We start from the raw sequence: 12,796 nt of genomic DNA on the forward strand, positions 1-12,796 counted from the left end.
TTGACTTTAATTTTTATAAGGGCTCGCCATAGCCCGTGCTACTTGCCCTGCTCCTGTACCATGTAAGTTACGAGCTCACCCTAGCCCGTGCTACTTGAAACTTGATCCGAGTAGCTGAATCTATAACAATAACCCTCCCCCATCTATGGGGAAGAATAGGATCACCGTAGCTCCGATGAGGTAGCTTGGGATAACCGTAGCTCCCATGGGGTAGCTTAGGATAACCGTAGCTCCCATGGGGTAGCTTAGGATCACCGTAGCTCCCATTAGGAAACTTAGGATCACCGTAGCTCCCATGGGGAAGCTTAGGATCACCGTAGCTCCCATGGGGTAGCTTAGGATCACCGTAGCTCCCATGGGGTAGCTTAGGATCACCGTAGCTCCCATGGGGTAGCTTAGGATCACCGTAGCTCCCATGGGGTAGCTTAGGATCACCGTAGCTCCCATGGGGTAGCTTAGGCTCACCGTAGCTCCCATGGGGTAGCTAAGGATCTCCGTAGCTCTCATGGGGTAGCTTAGGATCACCATAGCTCCCATGGGGAAACTTAGGATCACCGTAGCTCCCATAAGGATGCTTAGGATCACCGTAGCTCCCATGAGGTAGCTTAGGATCACCGTAGCTCCCATATGGAAACTTAGGATCACCGTAGCTCCCATGAGGTAGCTTAGGATCACCATAGCTCCCATATGAAAACTTAGGATCACCGTAGCTCCCATGAGGAAGCTTAGGATCACCATAGCACCCATGAGGTAGCTTAGGATCACCGTAGCTCCCATGGGATAGCCGGAGATCACCGTAGCTCGCCATGGGGTAGCCTGAGATCTTTGTAGCCCCCTTGATGTAGCCTGAGACCACGGTAGCCCCCATCGAGCAGCCTGAGGTCACCGTAGCTCTCATGGGGTAGCCTGAGATCACCGTAGCCCCCAGGGGGTAGCCTGAGATCACCGTAGCCACCATGGGGTAGCCTGAGATCACCGTAGCCACCATGGGGTAGCCTGAGATCACCGTAGCTCCCATGGGGTACCCTGAGTCCACCATAGCCCCCATCTGGTAGCCTGAGATCACCGTAGCTCGCATGGGATAGCCTGAGGTCACCGTAGCCCCCATGGGGGTAGCCTGAGATCACAGTAGCTCCAATGGGGAAGCCTGGGATCACCGTAGCTCCCATGGGGAAGCCTGAGATCACCGTAGCCCTCATGGGCGTAACCTGAGATCACCGTAGCTCCAATGGGGAAGCCTGGGATCACCGTAGCTCCCATGGGGTAGCCTGAGATCACCGTAGCCCCCATGGGGTAGCCTGAGATCACCGTAGCGCCCACGGGGTAGCCTGAGATCACCGTAGTCCTCGTGGAGTAGCTTGAGATCAGCGTAGCTCCCATGGGGTAGCATGAGACCACCGTAGCTCCCATGGGTTAGCCTGAGATCACCGTAGCTCCCATGGGGAAGCTTAGGATCACCGTAGCTCCCATGAGGAAACTTAGGATCACCGTAGCTCCCATGGGTTAGCCTGAGATCACCGTAGCTCCCATGGGGAAGATTGAGATCACCGTAGCACCCATGAGGTAGCTTAGGATCACCGTAGCTCCCATGGGGTAGCCTGAGATCACCGTAGCTCACATGGGGTAGCTTGAGACCACCGTAGCTCCCATGGGGAAGCCTGAGAACACCGTAGCTCCCATGGGGAAGCCTGAGATCACCATAGCTCCCGTGGGGTAACCTGAGATTACCGTAGCTTCCATAGGGTGGCTGGGGATCACCGTAGCTCCCATGGGATAGCCTGGGATCACCGTAGCTCTCATTGGGTAGCCTGGGATCACCGTAGCGTCCATGAGAGAGTCTGAGATCACCGTAGCTCTCGTGGGGTAGCCTGAGATCACCGTAGCTCCCATGGGGTAGCCTGGGATCACCGATGCTCCCATGGGGTAGCCTGGGATCACCGTAGTTCCCATGGGGTAGCCTGAGATCACTGTAGCTCCCATGGCGTAGCATGAGATCATCGTAGCTCCCATTGGGTAGCCTGATATCACCGTAGCTCCCATGGGGTAGTCTGGGATCACCGTAGCCCCCATTGGGTAGCCTGGGATCACCGTAGCCCCCATGAGTTAGCCTGGGATCACCGTAGCTCCCATTTGGTACTCTGAGATCACCGAAGCTCTCATGGGGTAGCCTGAGATCACAGTAGCCTCTATGGGGCAGCCTGAGCTCACCGCTCCCATGGGGTAGCCTGAGACCGCCGTAACCCTCATCGGGTAGCCTGAGATCATCGTAGCTCCCATTGGGTAGCCTGAGATCACCGTAGCTCCTATGGGGTAGCTTGGGATCACGGTAGCCCCCCATGGGGTAGTCTGGGATCACCGTAGCCCCCAAGGGGTAGCCTGGTATCACCGTTGCTCCCATGGGGTAGCCTGAGATCACCGTAGCTCGCATGGGGCAGCCATGGATTACCGTAGCGTCCATGGAGGAGCCTGAGATCACCGTAGCCCCTATGGGGTAGCCTTAGATCACCGAAGCTCCCATGGGGTAGCCTGGGATCACCGTAGCCCCCATGGGGTAGCCTGAGACCACCGTAGCTCCAATGGAGTAGCCTGAGATCACCGTAGCTCCCATGGGGTAGACTGAGATCACCGTAGTTGCCAAGGGGTAGCCTGGGATCACCGTAGCTCCCATGAGGTAGCCTGAGATCACTGTCGCTCCTATGACGTAGCCAAGGATCACCATACCTCCCATGGGGTAGCCGGAGATCACCGTAGCCCTCATGGGGTAGCTTGAGATCACTGTAGCTCCTATGGTGTAGCCTGAGACCACCGTAGCCCCCATCGTGTAGCCTGAGATCACTGTAGCTCCCATGGGGTAGCCTGGGATCACCGAAGCCCCCCATTGGGTAGCCTGGGATCACCGTTGCTCTCATGGGGTAGCCTTAGATCACCGTAGCCCCCATGGGGTAGCCTGAGCTTACCGCTCCCGTGGGGAAGCCTGAGACCACCGTAGCCCTCATCGGGTAGCCTGAGATCACCGTAGCTCCCGTGGGGTAGCCTGGGATCACCGTAGCTGCCTTGGGGTAGCCTGGGATCACCGTAGCTCCTATGAGGAAGCCTGAGATCACCGTAGCTCTCGTGGGGTAGCCTGGGATCACCGTAGCTCCCATGGGGTAGCCTGTGATCACCGTAGCTCTCATGGGGATAGCCTGAGATCACCGTAGCTCCCATGGGGTAGCCTGGGATCCCCGTAGCGTCCATGGGGGAGCCTGAGATCACCGTAGCCCCCATGGGGCAGCCTGAGATCACCGTAGCTCTCATGGGGTAGCCTGGGATCATTGAAGCTCCCTTGGGGTAGCCTGGGATCACCGTAGCCCCCATGGGGTAGTCTGAGATCACCGTATTTCCCGTGGGGTAGCCTGGGATCACCGTAGCCCACATGGGGTAGCCTGGGATTACCGTAGCTCCCATGGGGCAGCCTGGGATCACCGTAGCTCCCATGAGGTAGCCTGAAATAACCGTAGCTCCCGTGGGGTAGCCTGAGACAACCGTAGCTCCCATGGGGAAGCCTGAGACCACCCTAGCTCCCATGAGGTAGCCTGAGACCACCGTCGCTCCTGTGGGGTAGCCTGAAATCACCGTAGCTCCCGTGGTGTAGCCTGGGATCACCATAGCCCCCATGGGGCAGCCTGGGATTACCGTAGCTCCCATTGGGTAGCCTGGAATCACCGCAGCTCCCATGTTGTAGCCTGAGATCACCGTAGCTCCGATGGGGTAGCCTGAGATCACCGTAGATCCCGTAGGATAGCCTGAGACAACCGTAGCTCCCATGGGGTAGCCTGAGACCACCGTAACTCCCGTGGGGTTTCTTGGGATTACCGTAGCTCCCGTGTGGGTAGCCTGGGATCACCGTAGCTCCCATGGGGTAGCCTGAGATCACCATAGCTCCCATGGGGTAGCCTGAGATCACCGTAGCTCCCATGGGGTAGCCATAGACCACCGTCGCTCCCATGGGGTAGCCTGTGATCATAGTAGCTCCCATGGGGTAGCCTGAGATCACTGAAGCTCCAATGGGGTAGCCTGTGATCACCATAGCTCTCATGTCGTAGCCTGAGATCACCGTATGTTTCATGTGGTAACATTTCAATTGTATACAAAACACTGAAAAGTGTTGAGAATAAGAGAGGGGGTAATTTTTGGTGGCAAAATTCCTCTCTCGTTAATATATTCTCTGTTTAATCCACTAAAATTCATATTTATATATATTTCTCTGTCTGTCTGTTTGTCTGTCTCTCTCTCTCTCTCGCTCTCTCTCTCTCTCACTCTCTCTCTCTCTCTCTCTCTGACTATCTCTCTCTCTCACTCTCTGTCTGTTTCTCTCTCTCTCTGTCTCTCTCTCTCGCTCTCTGTCTGTCTCTCTCTCTCTCTCTCTCTCTCTCTCTCTCTCTCTCTCTCTCTCTCTCTCTCTCTCTCTCTCTCTCTCTCTCTCTCTCTCTCTCTCTCTCTCTCTCTCACACACACTACTGATGCTGGCCATCTCCCCCCCCCACCAACATAACCCTCTCCAACACCAACAACGCTTGAGCGATTTCTCCTCCTCAACTTCCTATCAAAGTTATCCACCTCGGGCTCTTCCCCGTCTTGCCACACCACTCCCTACCACACTCCATCACACCACACTCCATCACACCACACTCCATCACACCACACTCCATCACACCACACTCCATCACACCACACTCCATCACACTACACTCCATCACACCACACTCCATCACACTTCACTCCATCACACTACACTCCATCACACTACACTCCAACACACTACACTCCATCACACCACACTCCATCACACTCCATCACACCACACTCCATCACACTACACTCCATCACCCCACACTCCATCACACCACACTCCATCACACCACACTCCATCACACCACACTCCATCACACCTTATGAAATTCCACTACTTCCCCAACAAGCCTAACCAACACAATCCCCAACACACTCCCCAACACACTCCACAACACACTCTCCAACACACTCCCCAACACACTCTCCAACACACTCCCCAACACACTCTCCAACACACTCCCCAACACACTCTCCAACACACTCCCCAGTACACTCCCCAACACACTCTCCAACACACTCCCCAACACACTCCCCATCACACTCTCCAACACACTCCCCATCACACTCTCCAACACACTCCCCATCACACTCTCCAACACACTCTCCAACTGTTACGGACCCGGATCCGACGTCCGAGCCTGGAGCAGTGACGACCACGCCATCTGTGGGTCAGCTCCCGAAACCCCCTCTAAATGGACGACGACACCTGGCAAGGACGAGGTGTACCGGCCACAATGGCCAGTTTCCAGTCCTGTTCAACTCACAACACCGCCGCTGCTGACCTCTGGTGAGGTGGTGCTCAGACGACAGCGCCATCTATGGAGTGGATATGTCGGGCGTTTGTGTCTGAGCCTGTAAGTGAGGTGCTTTAGCGTGTCCCTGTTATTGATGACGTGTCTGCTTACAGAGTCGACCTGGGACTGCTGTAAGGGAAGTTGAGTCAGTCTACCCAAGGCCGCCGTCCCCATACCAAGTGCTTTGCTGCAGCAGCTGTGAGTCGCCTCCCGGAGGAACACTGTGGTGTTACCCTGCCAGTGAAGTGGCAGTTGAAGGATTGTCGTACCCGGGACCGACTGCTGGAGACGATTGACCACTGGGGTATTGTGGACAGGAGAGTAATCTGTGGGATCACACGAGGCTCCTGACTAGGGCGCTACCCTAGTATCGCTCGTGGAGTGGCCTGAACAGCGTTGCTGATCCGGAACCTGCCAGCAGCTTGCTGGATTTGTGGTTGACGGCCTCCACGGCGGTGCCCCAGTGGAACTGTGTTTTGGCTGGCCTGTGTCCAGGGTAGACTCAGCTTGTCGAAGGATTTGTCGAGAGACCACGAGAGCACCGAGAACTTGGCACCAAGAAGATCCAGAGTCTTCAGAGGAAGACTACAGTGTAAATAATTCCCCTGTGTAGTGTTAATACCCCTCCCCCTGTGTAACTTTTATATATTACTTATTGGTGAAGGTAATTATAATCTTAAGTTTTTGCCTTTCTTTCCCTTCCCCTTTTATTTTACTTGCGTCACGGATCTCATCCCTTGAAAGCCACTACTGGCTTGGGGCCGGATACCCTTCCTCTAATAACATCAGAGTACGAACCCGAGAGGGCCGTAACACCAACACACTCCTCAACACCCTCCACAACACACTCCCCAACACACTCCCCAGTACACTCCCCAACACACTCTCCAACATACTCCCCAACACACTCCCAACACACTCTCCAACACACTCCCCAACACACTCCACAACACACTCCCCAACACACTCCCCAGTACACTCCCCAACACACTCTCCAACATACTCCCCAACACACTCCCCAACACACTCTCCAACACACTCCCCAACACACTCCACAACACATTCCCTCTCCTTTACAGCCCTTAAACGTCATCGAAAAAAGGTAACCATTCATCACCAGCGACATTTGTTGAGTCTTAGAAACATTTTCCCACCGTAACTCTCAGCTCCCTCCCCTCCTGACCCCCTCCCAATACCCTGCCCCCCCCCCATACCCTGACCCCCTCCCCATACCCTGACCCCCTCCCCATACCCTGACCCTCTCCCCATGCCCTGACCCCCTCCCCATACCCTGACCCCCTCCCCATGCCCTGACCCCCTCCCCATACCCTGACCCCCTCCCATGTCCTGACCCCCCTTCCCCTGACCCCCCCCCCCATGTCCTGAGCCCCTTTCCCCTGACCCCCCATGCACTGACACGATCTCTCGCTGTGTACTTGGATAATCAAGTTGACAATTAAGTAGCCTCCATTAAGCGTAGTCGGAACTACAACATTACGGTTGTTGAAAAATTAGTTTTCCTAGATGGTTGTAATGGTGATTTATACTCATACATTATTATATCAAGGAAATATTGTTAAGTACGATGCAACACCACTTCTATAGGTCCCTTCGAGACGTACAGCTTGGCTCCTGACACACAATACTTCCACTAGTCTGTAACCTGCTTTAACCTGCCCTAACCTAACCTGTCCTAACCTAATCTAACCTAACCTAACCTAACCTGCCCTAACCTACCCTGTCATAACCTAACCTAACCTAACCTAAGCTGCCCAAACCTAGCCTGTCCTAACCTAACCTAACCTAACCTAAGCTGCCCTAACCTAACCTATCCTAACTTAACCAAACCTAAGCTGCCCTAACCTAACCTATCCTAACTTAACCTAACCTAAGCTGCCCCTACCCTAACCTGCCCTAACCTTAGCTGCCCTAACCTAACCTAACCTAACCTAACCTAACCCAAACCAACCTGCCCTAACCTAACCTAACTCGCTAAAGGATTACATTTAATTATAAGACTCAATGACTTGTAATAATAAGAACAAATTTGTAATAATATCGTGCAAGATGTTGGTCACTACTCTGTCCCGGAGCGTCAGTTGTCGCACCCGCCCTCACTCCGGGCACACCTCATCTCCCTCATACCAGTAGCATCCTCACATCTCATCTCCCTCATACCAGTAGCATCCTTACATCTCATCTCCCTCATACCAGTAGCATCCTTACATCTCATCTCCCTCATACCAGTAGTATCCTCACACCTCATCTCTCTCACACAAGTAACATCCTTAAACCTCATCTCCCTCATACTAGTAGCATCCTTACATCTCATCTCCCTCATACCAGTAGCATCCTTACACCTCATCTCCCTCATACCAGTAGTATCCTCACACCTCATCTCTCTCACACAAGTAACATCCTTAAACCTCATCTCCCTCATACTAGTAGCATCCTTACATCTCATCTCCCTCATACCAGTAGCATCCTTACACCTCATCTCCCTCATACCAGTAGTATCCTTACATCTCATCTCCCTCATACCAGTAGCATCCTTACACCTCATCTCCCTCATACCAGTAGCATCCTCACACCTCATCTCCCTCATACCAGTAGCATCCTCACACCTCATCTCCCTCATACCAGTAGCATTCTCACACCTCATCTCCCTCATACCAGTAGCATCCTTACACATCATCTCCCTCATACCAGTAGTATCCTCACACCTCATCTCTCTCACACAAGTAACATCCTTAAACCTCATCTCCCTCATACTAGTAGCATCCTTACACATCATCTCCCTCATAATAGTAGCATCCTTACACTTCATCTCCCTCATACCAGAAGCATCCTTACACCTCATCTCCCTCATACTAGTAGCATCCGTACATCTCATTTCCCTCACACCAGTAGCATCCTTACACATCATCTCCCTCATACCAGTAGCATCCTTACATCTCATTTCCCTCATACCAGTAGCATCCTTACATCTCATTTCCCTCATACTAGTAGCATCCTTACACATCATCTCCCTCATACCAGTAGCATCCTTACATCTCATTTCCCTCATACCAGTAGCATCCTTACACCTGATCTCCCTCATACCTGTAGCATCCTTTCACCTCATTTCTCTCATACCAGTAGTATCCTCACACCTCATCTCCCTCACGCCAGTAGCATCCTTAAACCTCATCTCCCTCATACTAGTAGCATCCTTACACCTCATCTCCCTCATACTAGTAGCATCCTTAAACCTCATCTCCCTCATACTAGTAGCATCCTTACACCTCATCTCCCTCATACTAGTAGCATCCTTACACCTTATCTCCCTCATACTAGTAGCATCCTTACACCTCATCTCCCTCACACCATGAGGGAGACATGATAACCACCTACAAAATTCTCAGGGGAATTGACAGGGTGGACAAGGACAAACTCTTCAGTACGGGTGGGACACGAACAAGGGGACACAGGTGGAAACTTAGTACCCAGATGAGCCACAGAGACGTTAGAAAGAATTTTTTCAGAGTCAGAGTAGTTAATAAATGGAATGCACTAGGAAGTGATGTGGTGGAGGCTGACTCCATACACAGTTTCTAATGAAGATATGATAGAGCCCAGTAGGCTCAGGAATCTGTACACCAGTTGATTGACAGTTGAGAGGCGGGACCAAAGAGCCAAAGCTCAACCCCCTGCAAGCACAATTAGGTGAGTTCACCAGTAGCATTCTTACACCTCATCTCCCTCATTCCAATAGTATCCTCACACCTCATCTCCCTCATACTAGTAGCATCCTTACACCTCAACTCCCTCATACCAGTAGTATCCTCACACCTCATCTCCCTCATACTAGTAGCATCCTTACACCTCATCTCCCTCATACTAGTACCATCCTTACACCTCAACTCCCTCATACCAGTAGCATCCTTACACCTCATCTCCCTCACACCAGAAGCATCCTTACACCTCATCTCCCTCATACCAGTAGCATCCTGACACCTCATCTCCCTCACACCAGTAGCATCCTTACACCTCATCTCTATCATACCAGTAGCATCCTTACACCTCATCTCCCTCACACCAGTAGCATCCTTACACCTCATCTCTATCATACCAGTAGCATCCTTACTCCTCATCTCCCTCACACCAGTAGCATCCTTACACCTCATCATTCTCACATAAGTAGCATCCTTACACCTCAACTCCCTCATACCAGTAGCATCCTTACACCTCATCTCCCTCACACCTGTAGCATCCTTTCACCTCATCTCCCTCACGACAGTAGCATCCTCACACCTCATCTCCTTCACACCAGTATCATCCTCACACCTCATCTCCCTCATACCAGTAGCATCCTCACACCTCATCTCCCTCATACCAGTAGCATCCTTACAGCTCATCTCCCTCACACCAGTAGCATCCTTACACCTCACACCAGTAGCATCCTTACACCTCATCTCCCTCACACCAGTAGCATCCTTTCACCTCATCTCCCTCACACCAGTAGCATCCTTTCACCTCATCTCCCTCACACCAGTAGCATCCTTTCACCTCATCTCTCTCACACCAGTAGCATCCTTACAGCTCATCTCCCGCACACCAGTAGCATCCTTACACCACACACCAGTAGCATCCTTACACCTCATCTCCCTCACACCAGTAGCATCCTTTCACCTCATCTCCCTCACACCTGTAGCATACTTACACCTCATCTCCCTCACAGCAGTAGCATCCTTACACCTCATCTCTCTCACGCAAGTAGCATCCTTACACCTCATCTCTCTCACACCAGTAGGATCCTTTCACCTCATCTCTCTCACACAAGTAGCATCCTTACACCTCATCTCACTCACACCAGTAGCATCCTTTCACCTCATCTCCCTCACAACTGTAGCATCTTTACACCTCATCTCCCTCACAGCAGTAGCATCCTTACACCTCATCTCTCTCAAACAAGTAGCATCCTTTCACCTCATATCTCTCACACAAGTAGCATCCTTACACCTCATCTCCCTCACAGCAGTAGCATTCTTACACCTAATCTCCCTCACACTCCAGCATCCCTAGACCACACCATTTTAAGGACAGGAGCTCTTGTCTCGTGTGAAGGTAAGACACCTAAATCAAATCAGATCTAAATATCTAAATCAAATCTAAAAATCTAAACCAGATCTAAAGGTCTAAATCATATCTAAAGATCTAAATCAGATCTAAAGATTTAAATAAGATCAGAAGATCTAAATCAGATCTGAAGATCTAAATCAGAACTAAAGATCTAAATCAGATCTGAAGATCTAAATCAGATCTAAAGATCTAAATCAGATCTAAAGGAGCTCTAAACTCGTCCTTACCATAAGCTCTCCGGTATTTAATCTTGACGGGAAGGGCGAATATACCTCCCATCTCGGAGGTATACCATTATTTATATGCAGCATTTGTGTGTAAATGTAAAACTTTCTTAAAGTCACATTCCTTGACGTGACCTTTTCACCAGGACGAGTCTTGTTCATTAGGAACATTTTCATTAATACACACAATGATTTTGAGGTCTAAATAGTAGCTGGAAATTATAATGTTTTTATTAGGGAAATTATTGAAATTTGCTCACATGTTTGATTAAATTAAATCTTTAAGGAATTGACAAAACTGGCGTGTTTAGTGAGATGGAACTATGTGTTGGACTGACCAAATTCCAGCACTTTATTACAGAGTAATCAAACAATATTACACAAGTTAATATTGGGTTAGTTAGGTTAATATTTTTTGGTTAGTTCTTGACTACTTCAGTGCAAGGAAGCATTCAGTTGACTGAATCTATTATATTGTTGAACCAGCGTTATTGTGCGACATATACCAATAACTAAGTAATTATTAAAAGGAGACACCAAGGAATTAATAGCAAAATTTGCAACGTATAAACGTTTATAGTCAATTATGTTAGTCACATAACACACATAAGGCGAAAATCCTGTACAATTGTCAGTCGCCACTGGGACATTCAACAGTAGCGATATCCTACCCCCCTATTCTATAATACAAAGTCACAATCTGGCAGAGATGAGCCAACTCCTACAGCGTGGTCCGGGACGTCCTCCCTCCGTCACCTCTACCCACACACTGGACGAGTGACGGCTCGCGTTCAAGTCGGCCCGCCAAACGTTCCAATATTTTTTTGTTTTTCTGTCATTCAAACTATTTCTTCTCATCTGTTATTCAGTTTATCACTTGCTTTGTATATATAACACTCATATTTTCATTACGTTTTACTGTCATGGAATGTTCTTGGGAATGCTTCTTCGTGTATAAATAGCATTTGTTTACATCTTTTTAGAGGGAAGAGTGTACCCAACGTGAGTGTTAGAGCTGTTTTGGTTCCAAAAATCCACCTTGCAGCACGACACACATTGAAGCATAAACACATTACAAGGTCCCTTCCTTACGTCATCCACACACTGCAGCATCCTCACACCTCATCATCCTCACAGTACAGCACCCTCATTCCTCATCATCCTCACACTACAGCACCCTCACACCTCACCATCCTCACACTACAACATCCTCACACCTCATCATCCTCACACTACTTCATCCTCACACCTCACTCTTCATCTTCACACTACAGCACCCTCATACATACCTCATCATCCTCACACTACAGCACCCTCATACCTCATCATCCTCACACTAGAACATCTTCACACCTCATCATTCTCACACATCATCCTCACACCTCATCATCCTCACACTGCAGCATCCTCACACCTCATTATCCTCACACTACAGCATCATCACACCTCATCATCTTCACACTACAGCAACCTCACACCTCATCATTCTCACACTACTGCAACCTCACACCTCACTCCTCATCCTCACACTACAAGCCCCTCACATCTCATCATTCTCACACCTCATCATCCTCACACTACAGCATCCTCACACCTCATCATCCTCACACTGCAGCATCCTCATGCATCATCATCCTCACACATCATCATTCTCACACTACAGCACCCTCATACCTCATCATACTCACACTACAGCACCCTCACACCTCATCATCCTCACACTACACCATCCTCACACCTCATCATCCTCACCCTACAGCACCCTCACACCTCATCATCCTCACCCTACAGCACCCTCACACCTCATCATCCTCACACTACACCATCCTCACACCTCATCATTCTCACCCTACAGCATCCTCACACCTCATCATCCTCACCCTACAGCACCCTCACACCTCATCATCCTCACCCTACAGCACCCTCACACCTCATCATCCTTACACTTCACCATCCTCACACCTCATCATCCTCACCCTACAGCACCCTCACACCTCATCATCCTCACACTACACCATCCTCACACCTCATCATTCTCACCCT

The 12,796-nt window shown here is 50.5% G+C and overlaps 3 protein-coding genes across 3 annotated transcripts; all 3 read right to left on the bottom strand.

The window, feature by feature from the left end:
- Positions 1 to 484: 484 nt before the first annotated feature.
- On the bottom strand, positions 485 to 1,108 carry LOC138371624 (shematrin-like protein 1). The gene has a single exon (XM_069336606.1). It carries the CDS (start codon positions 1,106 to 1,108, stop codon positions 485 to 487), a length of 624 nt encoding a protein of 207 aa, XP_069192707.1.
- An 87-nt stretch (positions 1,109 to 1,195) lies between these two features.
- Positions 1,196 to 2,398, bottom strand: LOC138371627 (uncharacterized PPE family protein PPE16-like). The gene has a single exon (XM_069336610.1). The coding sequence runs from the start codon at positions 2,396 to 2,398 to the stop codon at positions 1,196 to 1,198; it is 1,203 nt and encodes a 400-aa protein (XP_069192711.1).
- A 5,105-nt stretch (positions 2,399 to 7,503) lies between these two features.
- Positions 7,504 to 8,508, bottom strand: LOC138371628 (uncharacterized). The gene has a single exon (XM_069336621.1). It carries the CDS (start codon positions 8,506 to 8,508, stop codon positions 7,504 to 7,506), a length of 1,005 nt encoding a protein of 334 aa, XP_069192722.1.
- Positions 8,509 to 12,796: the final 4,288 nt, after the last annotated feature.

Source organism: Procambarus clarkii, chromosome 4 (genome assembly GCF_040958095.1).
Source record: "Procambarus clarkii isolate CNS0578487 chromosome 4, FALCON_Pclarkii_2.0, whole genome shotgun sequence".
Taxonomy (NCBI): domain Eukaryota; kingdom Metazoa; phylum Arthropoda; class Malacostraca; order Decapoda; family Cambaridae; genus Procambarus; species Procambarus clarkii.